This window comes from Pyricularia pennisetigena, assembly GCF_004337985.1.
Source record: "Pyricularia pennisetigena strain Br36 chromosome Unknown Pyricularia_pennisetigena_Br36_Scf_10, whole genome shotgun sequence".
Taxonomy (NCBI): domain Eukaryota; kingdom Fungi; phylum Ascomycota; class Sordariomycetes; order Magnaporthales; family Pyriculariaceae; genus Pyricularia; species Pyricularia pennisetigena.
The window spans coordinates 471,695-485,060 of NW_021940922.1; the positions used below are offsets into that span (position 1 = coordinate 471,695).

Sequence of the window (13,366 nt, forward strand, 5' to 3'; positions counted from 1 at the left end):
AAAAAAAAAAAAAAAAAAAAAAAAAAAAAAAAAAAAAAACAATTGCCTAAGATCTCAATTTTTAGGCAATGCTTATAAACATTCCTGCATTTACAGTTTTACTGCCTGGTTGGGCTGTATTTCTTCCCCCTTTAATCATGGCCTCGCGCACTCCTTTAGTCAACCTCTGCTGAATAGGAAGCAAATGAATTGGATCAGCTGGCTTCTTCATCCCGCAATTTTTACTATGCCATTCTCCAGCCTCAATTCCTCTGGCTCGCACTAGCACTGGAATTTATTATCGGCCATCATGGCCTGGTCAACCAGTGGAATTTTGATTTTTGCCTACGCCATGCAGCAGTAGTTTTGCATTGGTAGCACGCCAAACAAACTCATTTCCTATCAAAGCATTAGCTGGAAGCCGCTCGGTGGTGGCCGTAGGGATTGCGACAGCTATGGCAGCAGCCGTATATGGAATCACGTCATACTATATGCCCCTTTGTTTTACTTTACCACAGGCATAAGTCCTATTCAAACCGGTAGCTGTTGAACCCCTTGCGAACCTTAATGAGGCAGCAAATGAATCCGATAAAGGTGTTATGGATACGCGTAGCCCTCCTTGTGGGTCGGCTGGGGTGCTTTGATTGTTGACGCGTGCCCTTGACTGACTATACGCATTTGGATACGTGCGTAAACCTGAATGGTCGGGGTTCCTTTTGGTGTGAGTGCCAGGAAGACACCGTAGACACCTAAATGTTACCTCCGCCATTGGCCATTCTTCCAGTCACCACGCCATCTTTTCAGGGTCAAACTTTGATCATTTAGGTCATTTGACAGAAGCTTTCCCTGTCGTTGCTACCTTTTTGAATATCTGCACCAAATTGGCGTACTTGAATTGATGGATGATGACTGAAGTCCAGTGCTTGTACCATAATTTCCAAGTAAGTTATTCCCTTTGGTGGAAAGTAGTGTAAAGCTTTTTATTATAGGATAATTTGTCAAATTACCGACGAACGTGATATTCCTGCTTGCGTGATCTTGGGCGGTACAAATGTTGCAAAGTTACAAACAGCTGTTTTGTTATTTTCAAATGGCTCCATTTCTTTTTTCGAACAGTCGTAGTTCCGTATGCTGGAGTCTTTCCTTTAATGATAGATTTGCCGTTTCAATATAAGCATTTAGGCGCTTTATAATGCCACTCATGATAGACCGCATTGAACATGAATTTGAAATACCTCAAAGGAAATTTTGCGGTTGATGATTCACGTACAAATTACACTACTTCACCAAGGGATCGACAATTTTGACGATTGACTCTGTTAAAGCCTTAAATGAGGCAAAGGAATCTTTGGTGAGCATTCAAGTTCATGAAAGCCTACTGACACTGCAAATCACGACTTGTCCAGAGCTCAGACTGAGATTGAAAATCAAACAACTTGTCAAAAGTTGCGTATATTACTGATACATTACTGCATAATTTATGCCTGCACAAACCCTGCCTCGACCTCTGCGTGGCTGCAGAAAATTTCCCGGTCAATCCCTAGCACCAAGGCCATTCCAAAACCCTCCCATGGGGGCCCGCGTCAGCCCTGAGTCTAGGGCTAAATCTGTTTTCGGGTTTTGGCAGGCCTTATTAAACACATCCAATAAACCCATTCTGTCCACCTGACACGCAACCTTGGTTGGTGGGGGGAAAGGTCACGACGTTGCGTCCTGTGGGAAAAACCAGAATCGGGTCACATCCACCCTTGATACCTTTTTTCCTGTTCGTGGGCCGGTTCGAGAAAAACCCGCCGCACTACCAACCAAAAAAAAAAGAAAAATTAGTTATACCCAGTTGACACATATTTTGTGTGAAAAACAGAGAGAAAACGGGAACTTACGCAGCTAGGGCTCAAGCCGTTTTGTTGGCAAAAGTTGGTCAGGCCTGGATCAATATCGCCGCAACAGACTCCTCCTGTCTTAGGCCCTTGGAAGTCGGGTTCTATTGCCACATCCTTGCCGACGCCGGCTGAGATATATATAGAGGCGAAGATGATGGTAGTGAAGCGCATTGTGTTGAAAAGGGCTTGATAAAAGATGGATTGAGGATGGTAATGTTTGCAAAAAAAAAAAAAAAAAAGAAAAAAGAAAAGAAAAGAAAAGAAAAGGTAAGGTATAAGTACAACAAAGTTATCAAAATATGATGAAATGGAATTCGAGGATATTCTCAACGATTTCAGATTCTAATTATCGCCCTCTGCGAGTAATTGCGCTGTATCTTATACTGCACAGCTGGCTATATTTCAAATGTTAAGTGAGTTAACATTTTCACATATTACGGAGGTACCCGCAATGAGAAATAGCTGCGACAAAAATTGTATCAAATACGTTTTGCAAATGGGTAATCTGTCATGTCAATATGCCATCTCAAATTTCGCTTGGGTATTAAAGATTCTGTCGAACGCCTGACAGTGTCACTCATTACGCAGATCCCCAGACATTAATAGTAGGGCTAAGCTTTTGATCGGCAACTAGTCAAAGGCTCAAAGCTATATTTATCAGCCGAATCTTTATCCAAAACAGCACATCCAAAAGCTCGTCATGTTAGGGGACTGAGCTACCGTACAGATGACTCCAGGCCTCAAGCCCTGACTCATTAGGTGTCAGCTGAAAGCTGGCCGCAGTGTATGCGCCAAGCCGTGGAGTCAGAGCTTGGTGTCCGCATGTTACTGCTTCATTTGCATTCATCGTTGCTTCGTCGAGGGGCTCTGGCTTCATCAATTTGCGGGTGCCAGAGGCGGTGGCGCGAACATGGGCAGATACCTGGGTAGATAGTTAATTTGTGGTGTGACAAGATTGCTGGGGCGTCTTGTCAGTGGTTTGCGCCCAGGCCAAACTGCTGATGTTGCTGTGATACGAAAAGGTCCAGAGGCGGCTGGTTGCTGCTTGGTTTTTATCGGGATACCGGCGGATTGGTAACACAGAAGGACTGGGAATGATACTTGGGCGATTCATGGCCTCGCAGTCGAGGCGTTTCGCCTATCATGTCAGTTGGGAGACTTGACATGACTTCGGTCCCAAAGATGATGGGTGTCACAGCCATTTAACTTTCCGGGATCGATGCAATTGATCCACTTTGCTCTCTGCCAAGAAACTCGCTTTCTTCAATCTTGGTACAACAGCTTCCACTAACGAGGAGGGTAACTTTATTGATATGCGTGCCACGGGGAGAAAGGGAACACCAGCAGAGAATAAACAGTAGGACACAACAGCCGACAACAGTTTGCACATATTCAAGTCACCAACTTGGCCTTGAGCCCGTATCAGCGCAGCTTTTGAGCATCGGGAGCAGATTCGGTGCTAACTTGTACCGCGCTGATATACATTTTTAGCTCGGTGGCTCGTTCCGAGGCGGCCAATAGAAACCCGCGCAGTTGGATGAACCCGAGGGAATGGATATGGTGATGCCTGTTCTGGACAGATCAGGCTATAAGAGCAACCGATTAGGGCCCCTCAATAGTCTGGACTTGACATTACTAAACATTTGGTGACTGCACTTATCAACACAGTGCGACGAGTACGGGCTCGATCCGACGATCTACCATATCTAATTTGACGGGCGCCGTGCTTAAGGCCACTGGGGACGCTGGGGTGTTTGTGGAGGCGGGGTCGCCGGTGGGACGGCGTTGGTCTTGGTCTGTTTGGCAAATTACTTGTAGTTGAATCTTGTTTTCCTTGCACCAGCTCAAGGTGGAGTTTAGACGAATTTTAAGCGCGTGACAGACACACATGACAGGAACTGGCGCCCGATCTGTCTTTGTCATGATTGGTAAACACAATGCATAGTCCTTAACCATCCGCCCACTTTTGCATCTTGCTGATAATCAAACACACGATATACACTCTATAATATTGGACTATAGGGGCAGCCCGGGGCAAATTTCATCTTTCTATATACTCCGTGTTGAGCTTTTCTCCTCCAGCCGATGCTAGGCTACTGTGTGTCTGGCTATAGGTGCTCGTGTTTCTGTTGAGAAACTTGAGATCTTGATCGAACTCAAGGGAGCAGTATTTTTCTTGGCTAAATACCAGGTAGATCAAAGGTCAAACGCCTGTCACATCTGTAATTCGACCATGTGTTCAGTTTTATGAGACTTTGCTAATCTCCATTGCTCTATTCCGCTATTCGCAAGCCTATCTGTAGTCTGCTCTTACATTGTGGTCAGTGGGTCTCAATCGTCAGTGCAGGTGCCAGTTATCCGCCCCCTCCAACAACCACATCCCGACCCGTAAAGGACCACCCAGGTCGAGCTTGTATTAGCATCCATCGCCTGGGAGCACCTCCGCAAGCGCGACCAGGACGAAACGGCTTCCGCGTCGGCTACGAAGACTCCGTGTCGGCGGCAGGCGCGCGCCTGGCCACCGGGCCGGAGTCGACCCTGGGGGGAGCCGGGCGTCTGGCCGAGATGTCCCTTCGCGTCCTCTTGGCGTTGGGCACAATTGAGAAAACGGCGCTGTATGTAACAGCTGGATTTTTGCAGTACAACAATGCTTCATTGTACTGCATAGTTGACATATAACATCTCAAAGTATTGCTAACTACCAACACCTCAACCACTGGGCGATTTTGAAAGTTGTTGTTGGCGGTCCGGCATCGCTCGAGGAAAGCGGGAAAGTTGCCGTTGGCATCCCTTTCAGTGACCACGTTGCCGACGATGCTTAACCCGGAAGTGTATTGGAGATAGCATGCTGGGCCAGTCTTGTTGAACACACGGAGCTGGTAGCCGGCTAGGGTGGGAAGGACTTGGGTTGGGACGGCCGAGGTGGTGGTGCTGCTAGAGGCCGATGTGCTTGAAGTTGAGGTGCTTGTAGTTGTTGTCGCAGCCGAGGTAGTAGCGCTGCTGGAGGTCGAAGTGCTGCTCGAGGTGGATGAGCTGGTAGTCTCCGGCGCGGACGAGGTGGTGGCGCTGCTCGAGGTCAAAGTGCTGCTCGAGGTGGATGAGCTGGTGGTCTCCGGCGCGGCCGAGGTGGTGGAGCTTGACGATGTAAGCGAAGCATTATCGGTCGACTCGACAACAGTGGAGCTGGAAGTTGTAGACGAAGTGGCAGCTGGTGTCACAGAAGTATCGGTGGACTCAGTAACCGTAGAACTGGAAGCTGTAGTTGATGTCTCGGTCGACGTCACCGCGGTCGAGCTTTCAGAAGAGGACGACGTGGTTTCCGAGGTGGTAGGAACCACGGTGCTACTATTCTCTACAGTAACAGCTGATGTGGTCGAGGTTGGTGCATCAGTCGATTCGACACTGCTAGAGGTGGAAACCGTAGATGTTTCAGTTGACGACGCCGCAGTTGAGCTTTCAGAAGCGGATGACGTAGTCTCCGAGCTAGTAGTGACTGTGCTGCTACTGTTCTCTACGGTGCTTGTTGAAGTGGCAGTTGGTGTGACAGACGTCTCGGTGGACTCGGTAACAGTAGAGCTGGGAACCGCAGTTGATGTTTCAGTTGATGTGACCGCAGTGGAGCTTTCAGAAGAAGACGACGTGGTTCCCGAGGTGGTGGGAACCACGGTGCTGGTATCCTCTACAGTTACAGTTGGTGCGGTCGAGGTCGAAGCCTCAGTCGACTGCGAGCTTGTGGTCACATCTGTGCTGGTGCTGGAGGTTGTGCTATCGCTGCTGCTGGTTGTCGCCGACGTAGTAGAGCTGGAGGTTTCCAGGGTAGAAGTTGGGATGCCCGACGAGGAGCTTGTCTCAATGGTCGAGGCTGACGAGGTCTCAGTCGAGCTGGGGGTTGCACTGCCAGATGTGGAAGTCTGGGCGGTAACTGTGTCTGTAGTGAGTGTTGTGGAATCCGAGGTGATAGTTGTGGTGCTGCTGGCAAGGGAGGACGTCAATGTTGAGGAAGACATATCGGTAGTGCTGACTGAAGTGGCGCTTGAAGTGGATGAGGAAGACGCCGATGAAGAGGTTTCGGTACTGGTGGTGGAAGAAGAGCTTTCAACGGACGAGGACGAAGTCGATGAGGACGAAGTCGACGAGGACGTGGTAGTGGTGTCGGTAGAAGAGCTTTGGACAGAAGAGGCAGAGGTTGTCGAAGAAGTTTCGGTCGAGCTTGAGGCGGAGCTGATGGAGGCAGACGTGGTGCTGCTCGCGACAGACGACGTGGTGGTCGAAGATGCTGTGGTCGAAGACGAGGTCGTTGCGTGACTGGTAGTGGTAGTCGACAAACTCGACGAGCCCACCACGGCATTGCATCTTCCAAAGGCACTTTGACAACCCGCCCCGCAGTAAGCGTTGCTCTGCTGCATGTTAGCATTTCCGTGCCGCTGTTGGGCCGCAGTGGGCGTCGGACAAACTTACACTACCGCACCAGTTGTTCTTGCTGCAGCAATTCCCGAAAGCCGAGCCCTGGCAGGTAAACCCGTTGCCGCACTTGGCGTCGGTGCTGACCTTGAGGCCTGGGGTGTTTGCAGCGCCGGTGGAGGACGAGCTGGCGGACGACGTGGATGCCGAAGCCACGGCGTTGCAGGTTCCGAATGCACTCTGACAACCGGCTCCGCAGTAAGCGTTGCTCTGCTGCGTGTTAGCATCACCGTGCTGCTGTTGGGCCGCAGTGGGCGTCGGACAAACTTACACTTCCGCACCAGTTATTCTTGCTGCAGCAGTTACCAAACGCCGAGCCCTGGCAGGTAAACCCGTTGCCGCACTTGGCGTCCGTGCTGATCACCAGCCCAGGAGGGGTGGTTCCGGCGGAAGGCGTAGAAGTCCCGCCGCTGGTCGTGACGGCAGTGGTGCAGGTACCGTACCCGGACTGGCAGCCGGTTCCGCAGTAGGCATTCGTCTGTCCAAGGCCAATGTCAGGGTCGAATCCAGCATCAAAACGTGGTGTAGTGGTCTCCAACCAAAGAGAAACAGACTTACGCTACCGCACCAGCCGTTTTTGGAGCAGCAGTTGCCAAAAGCAGAGCCTTGACAGGTGGCACCAACGGCCGCACCGCATTTTGCGTCCAGGCTGGTCTTCAAGGTGGGACCTCCCAGAGCGGCGCTGGCGAGGGTCAGCACGATGCCGACGGTAGAGAGTGTGAGCCGCATGGCCAGAGAGAGAGCGATCGACAAAGAAACAAAGGCAGGCAGGCCTTGACTGGTGATGTATTTGGGGGAAGAAAATGAATGCGATCCGAGAAAGCTTGTTGCTGTCGTGGCTACCTAGGTATGCATCTCGTTGAACAAAGCATCGTGGCAAAGCTTTATATCCCGTTGCGAAAAAGGGGCCAACTCCCAGTCTTAGAATAGCCACGGCCTAGGCCCGGAGCCGGTCGTCGCTGCTGAGTTGCAAGCGTCGAGCCGCCAGGGGCTAGTGTCGATGCCAAGACGAGCTTGTCTGGTTTTGAGATTGTATATTCCTTGAGCTGAAGAATTTCGCGCTAGTCCATACCCCTTAAAGGCTGATACGCATGGAAAAGATATCTTCCCTTATGTTAGCTAGCTGACGGCTTCCAGATAAATGCCAGAGACCCTAACGAGTGGCGAATAGGATGTGTGCAGCGATAAAGGTCAGCTGTTTCCGGTTTAAGGTTAAAAGCAAATGTTCTTGGGTAGTTGTGGGAAAAAGGAGCTGCGCTAGATGTTGAGATCTGACAAGCGCCGGTATACAATTCCGGTAATACGCGACATGTAGTTAACTTGGTTGTTATACAACGCCTACCTGGGCGAGTTTAATAAGCAACATGAGGAAAGGACAAAGATACAAGTATAGAAGAGCCAAACCATGAGATGTTCTGAAAGCTAGAGCCTAAAGGCAAAGGTCAACCATTTCAATTTGAGTTTTTCAAACATGTTACGATATTGGGCGTCTCATTCTCAATCTCTGATATTAAGTTTCTAACTTTGACAACTTGCCTCGCTTTACACTAGACTAGACCTGATGTCATTTCAGCTTCGGGTGTAGCACGCTGTCGCTGAAGTGTACCAATTTGGTCAGAACTTAGACGGCCAATAGAGCATGAGTTTATATTTTCAGCTGTACAGTGGGCAGTCGATTGGTTCATCTTGGTTGCACTGCGTGTACTGAACAAGAGCGCGGAAATCCCGAGAATGGGTTCCGGGTGTGGCAGCAAGTGTATGAGTAAAATAATTATGTCTTGGGTCCGCTGCCCATATGGTTCTCTTGTGTATTTGGCCACGAGGGTCCGCTATGCTTTCTTTCTTTTGGACAAACTCTGGCGCCGGGATTCACGCTTCTTTGGCAGAATTTATTGAGGAACAACCATCTCTTGTTCAACTTGGGGAGTTTCGGACAGCAAAAGAACCATCTTCTGATGGCATGCCTTTTGTCATGCACGCTTGGACATTCAACGTAGAGTATAGCTGTTTCGTCACATCTTTAAAGAATGCGCGATATTGAACCAAGAGTTTCCAGTATGATTTGGAGCCAAAGAGATAGAAGAAAGCTGAACGCTGCACAAAAGTAAGTACCACCTGTTCCGAACGCCGTTATCTCAAATGCCCGATCCCCAATGTCTACGCTATGCAAAAAAGCCAACGCTATGCATCCAAGCCAAAAATACAAAACGGAAACAGACCCCGTTACACTCAAGACGTATAGATCCTTTATTTCAAGGCCCTCTACACCACAAAGTCAAAGTCGCGCACGTGGAGCCTCTCGACGGAGCGCTTGACAAATTTACCGTCCTTGCACTTGGTCCCAGCAGCGACGGGCATCTCAGCGGCCCATGCCCCGTTGGCGCACTGCTGGAACTTGGCCTCGCCGTTGCACTTGAAAGCACCCGACGTGCAGCCATCACCGCCACCACCCGCAGTCGAGGCGGGAGCCGGGGCAGGGGCAGGAGCAGGAGCAGGAGCAGGAGTAGGACCGGCAGGGGCAGCATCGCCGCCGCCGCCACCACCACCAGCGCCGCACTCGAGCGTCACAAAGTCGAGACCAGGAGCAGTCACGAACTTGCTGCCGGGGTTCTTGTACTTGTAGTTCTTGCCCTCCTCGGTCTTGCAGGGGAAGCCGTCGACGTTGGCGACGACCATCTCGGGCAGCTTGTCAAAGTTGGCCTGGCTGCCGCCCGCGCCGGTCAGCTTGACGGGGCCGCACTGCATGTAAAACTCGCGGTTGCCGGATCGGTTGATCCAGGTCCAGGCGATCTTGGCCTCGCCCGCCGGGATGTCGGCGGGGACGTCGTAGGCGAGACCCGAGTCCACGATGGCGTTGACGTTCTCGGGCATGTTCCCTTCGTACTTGATCGGGCAGCCGCCGTGGAACGACGTGATGGTCCTCCACACTGTGTCCTTGGTTGGGTTAGCCTCGTAGGTTAGTGAAACTTGGCACGAGCCACCGCTGTGCACGGCGCTGCCCTTGAAGACAAGTTTGTTGCCAGAAGATCCCAGCTTGAGCTCCGTCGCAGTGCCACCCGTCATCTTGCCCTGGCAGGGGAAGGGGTTGAAGGATTGGTCTGGTTGCTTGCCCATCGGGCCGCTGTTGTAGCCGGGGAATGGCGCCGGCGTGACCATCATCATGTGTGCGTTGGCAGTAGCGGCGAGAGCGAAAAGACCGGCGAGTTGCAAAGGCGATCTGAACTGCATTTTGATGACTGGGTCGGGTGGAATCCGGTAAGCGGCGATCTAGTTAGGTCAGTTTTCTTGTTAGCTGATGGTGACAGACAGAAAATGAACTCTAATGGCTGAAGGTGTATCGAGGTTAGTGGGGAGGCTGCTTGTTGGTTTATAGAGTAAACGAGGTTATAAAGAGGATGAAGAATAATCCAAAAGCAACAGTCCAGACATATCAAAGTACAATCAATCTTTAGATATAAAGTCTCTGCACCCTTAGAAAAACTACCCCAGTAAGTATAGCCGAGACCATAGTAAGACTCGCGAGCGGCAGGCATGCTGGTGAGCGCTCCAACACTGTGCCGTTTGGAATCCGAGAGGTGTGGTTTGTAAGATGTTTTCTTGGCCAACCAAGACAGCTCATGCAGGTGAGATACCCCCACACGTGCGGCATAGGCAGCTCTTTGTGTTGTGGTGCCGAGCCTACTTGTGTACCTGTTGCATTATGATACGATATTCGGTAGTCTCAGCGGTAGTGCGTCAGCTACGACAAATCTTGTAAAATACTCAGCACCCCTTTAATCGGCCTCTCATTCGAGGACATATCACGGCTAAGGTAAGACGGCAGCTCGTCAAAACAAATGGGTGTTCAAACGCGAGATTATTGGGCTTCGCAGCAAAACTCCAACAGCCTTTTTTTTTTTTTTTCTTCCCCAATCCTTGAATCTTAGCGACTCTTGAAAATGACAAGGATTACAACCGTATGACCAAGGCCCAACTGCTTCTTGGCACAGGCGCAGGCTTAGCTATGCAAAAGTTCATCGCATCAAAGGACAAGCGGGCGGTGGGCGCAGTCAAGGTCCCAAAGCTGTGTCAGCAACTGTGCAGGTCGCGGCTAACGCTCGCAAATTCCGGATGTGGCGTGTTGAGGTTCGATTATTGACTCCCTATTTGCTCGCCCGACTCTTTCGAGACATTTAATAACCTCAAAAGGTACTTTAGGTACCTAGTAAGCGCAAAAAGTGCAAAGCTGGCTCATTCCTCCGCAACCAAGGTATAAATTCACCGTTTCGCTTCAAAACTCAACCTTTCAGGTGTGTTATTTGCGGTCTTGACTCCTGAACATCAGAGACCCAACCTCGAGGTGGAATCTTAGATTCCTTAGCTCTGTGCATAAGTCGCACAATTGCTCCCGAATCCCGATTCAATCCCTTGCATCAGTCTATTTTTGTTAGAGATAAGAATGATGGCTTTGTCGCCTCAAGTCTCTACAGTTGGCAGCAAGAATCGCTGCAAGCCTCTCTACAAGGAGACGTTGTCAGAATGATCAACCTTGTGTTGAGACTCAGGAACATCTGTTACTTGTGGTAAAGGCCAATGGCATTGACAAGGGGGCAACAAGGGCATACAGAACATCAAGGAGCGTGACAGGGGATCAATCATCAGAAGGACTGTCGAAAGGCAGTAAAACCCTGCATGAGTAAATAGATAGGTGTGTAGGCCAATCTTAGTTTCCCTATTATTCATCTCTTTGCCCCCTTGTATCACTGGCAGCTTCTACTCCCGAGCCGTTAAGGAGTGCCACAAGCACATCATCTGTAGTTTATTTAGCAACCCATGTCGAAGGCGCTTTAGTGCTCCCTGTACGCTTCATGAATAGAAACACCTTTCACCACCTCCAGGCTTGATCCCTCCCGTACATTATCTTTAGAGAGACGGTCTGGGTTAAAAAGTATTTTACTGAAGCACTTCACAAATCCCGCTTCTTGGCACGCATCACGGATAATTAAGTAGCAAGTACGTCAATCATGTTCAATGCTCGATGACAGGGCGGGCTTTGTTCCCTTTGCCAACTTCACCGTCAAGCAGCATTCAAGACGACACCTAGACCTCGCTTCCGGTTTTTACTCGAGGGAAAATGGGAACTCCGTTGTCTATCACTATACCAGTGCGATATTGCTTCCTCTCCGCGTCGAACACATTCCCGGCGCACCGCTCAGTCACTCCTTGATCCTTCTGAATGACTTGATGAAGGCGCGATTTCACCGCAGTTTCGACCGGGAAAAAGACTATACCTCTATGCCAGTAACCGTTGCTGAAACAGGGCGGTATTGTCTGCTGCTCGATGTCGACAAGGACTTATATAAATCGGCATCCTCACAAGAGTCAAAACATGGATCTGGTTGTTTTTAAGATCAAACCCGACGAAACTGGACTACTACACGTCTGTCGGGCGAGCTCAGATCTTTCGAGCAATTTTGGGAGCAACATACCTGAAGTAACTCCTCAGGCTGAGTTAACATCTACCAAAGCTGACGGGTAATTGTTGCTGGTGCGCTAGGCATGGGATAGGCGGCGCCGAAAAGTCTCGATACAGCACATTTCGCAATAGAGTCTTAAAGCTGGCCGATTGACCCCAGGTGGCAAAATAGAAGTTTAGGGTTTCGTACAGCTTATGGGCCGGGGGTGGTTATCCCTGGCCGCCTCATGGGTTGTTGTTTTAAAGGGAATCTCCTTTACAACGCTTTGGAACCAGTTTTACCAAGGAAGAGGCAGCATTTGGGATGTGCGTAATTATGCATTTGAAGCTATAATAGTGAAAACTGCACTGTTTCTAAACATTTGCGTTATTTCTACATAGCCGAATCTAATTTTGGGCATTTCGAACGGCATATATCCAACATATATAGCAGCATTAAGGATTAGAGGACTGTTAATCGCGCCCATATCTTTTTTTCAGCATGATATTTGATTACTCGAAATGGGTTAATTTATTTGATTTTGAATTCCCGCCAACTGGGCCAGGGTATTTGTTAAACCTGCTTAAACTTGGCCTAGCACATCTTCCTTCAGATTTTAGGCAAATTCGCGTGAGCAGTTTGTTGCAATCAGTAAAAGCTTCAGCATTAATCTCGACGGTACCCACATTCTTCCAGACTAATTCTAGTCTTGAGTTTAAAAAGAAAATGTGACTTGGAACAAGAAATTGACTTTTGTCAAAATCCAAAAGGACTTATTTTGCAACGTTCTGCCATTCGGAGGATTGTCTTCAATTTATGCTTTCTATAAAACTAATTTGGTCAACAATGCGTAGTAACCTCTGGTCTTGATTTTAATGGGCCCAAATCAATGTGTTTCTGAATTAGCAAACATGGAATGTGTATTGAGCAACCACTGCCCTTTACCACAGAGCGGCGAGAAGCCTGGGCGGTGTCCGCGCTTCCATTTTTGCTATGACAAACGAATTGTCAGCATAGATCGCTGATAGCCGGGAGGAACAAGGTGAAGGGGGGAAATTGGGTAAAACCTGTCGATGAACATCGATTTTACTCAGAAAAAAAAAACGAGTTGCACAGAAAGGCAATGTGGGCACTTCGCATTGCGAACAGACCAAATTTACACAACCAATTCACTAAACACACATTCAATAGAGACCCTGAATTCATGACACAACCTGAGCAGCGGCAACATGCACCATCATGTGGACATACGTGAAGATGAAATGACGAAATATTGCGCGATAGTTTTTTCTTTCTTAAATTAGTACTAGCTCACTGATTAGCTGGACTTGTTACCGATGCTTATCGTTATCGATCAAATTCAGTCTTCGAAATGCTTAGTTATTCCTACCAGTCCCGAAGAAGCAGAGAGAAAAAAAAAGGGATACTATTAAATAAGAGCCATAGAGCTAATCTTAGACAGGGGCTGCATGAAGAGAACCCAGCAGTTAGAGCAATGCTCTTGCAACCCTGGTGCTGTCCGCATATGATGACATTTAAAAATAGAATCATACAAGAAGGCAATGTTGGCATTTTTCGGATCTGGCGAGAAAGTATCTAGTTTAACCA

General features: G+C 49.1%; 4 protein-coding genes across 4 annotated transcripts; 1 reads left to right on the forward strand and 3 right to left on the reverse strand.

Annotated features, from left to right (window-relative positions):
• Positions 1 to 1,677: 1,677 nt before the first annotated feature.
• Positions 1,678 to 2,033, reverse strand: PpBr36_10505 (uncharacterized protein; the record flags this gene model as incomplete). The annotated part of the gene is made up of 2 exons (XM_029897616.1): positions 1,678 to 1,692; positions 1,863 to 2,033. 2 exons carry the CDS (start codon positions 2,031 to 2,033, stop codon positions 1,678 to 1,680), a joined length of 186 nt encoding a protein of 61 aa, XP_029744082.1.
• A 1,717-nt stretch (positions 2,034 to 3,750) lies between these two features.
• PpBr36_10506 (uncharacterized protein) lies at positions 3,751 to 6,167 on the forward strand (the record flags this gene model as incomplete). The annotated part of the gene is made up of 3 exons (XM_029897617.1): positions 3,751 to 3,790; positions 4,321 to 4,477; positions 4,754 to 6,167. 3 exons carry the CDS (start codon positions 3,751 to 3,753, stop codon positions 6,165 to 6,167), a joined length of 1,611 nt encoding a protein of 536 aa, XP_029744080.1.
• PpBr36_10507 (uncharacterized protein) lies at positions 4,343 to 7,052 on the reverse strand (the record flags this gene model as incomplete). Its single annotated transcript, XM_029897618.1, has 4 exons — positions 4,343 to 6,286; positions 6,321 to 6,503; positions 6,595 to 6,801; positions 6,882 to 7,052. 4 exons carry the CDS (start codon positions 7,050 to 7,052, stop codon positions 4,343 to 4,345), a joined length of 2,505 nt encoding a protein of 834 aa, XP_029743910.1.
• A 1,533-nt stretch (positions 7,053 to 8,585) lies between these two features.
• Positions 8,586 to 9,551, reverse strand: PpBr36_10508 (uncharacterized protein; the record flags this gene model as incomplete). The annotated part of the gene is made up of 1 exon (XM_029897619.1): positions 8,586 to 9,551. The coding sequence occupies one exon, from the start codon at positions 9,549 to 9,551 to the stop codon at positions 8,586 to 8,588; it is 966 nt and encodes a 321-aa protein (XP_029744076.1).
• Positions 9,552 to 13,366: the final 3,815 nt, after the last annotated feature.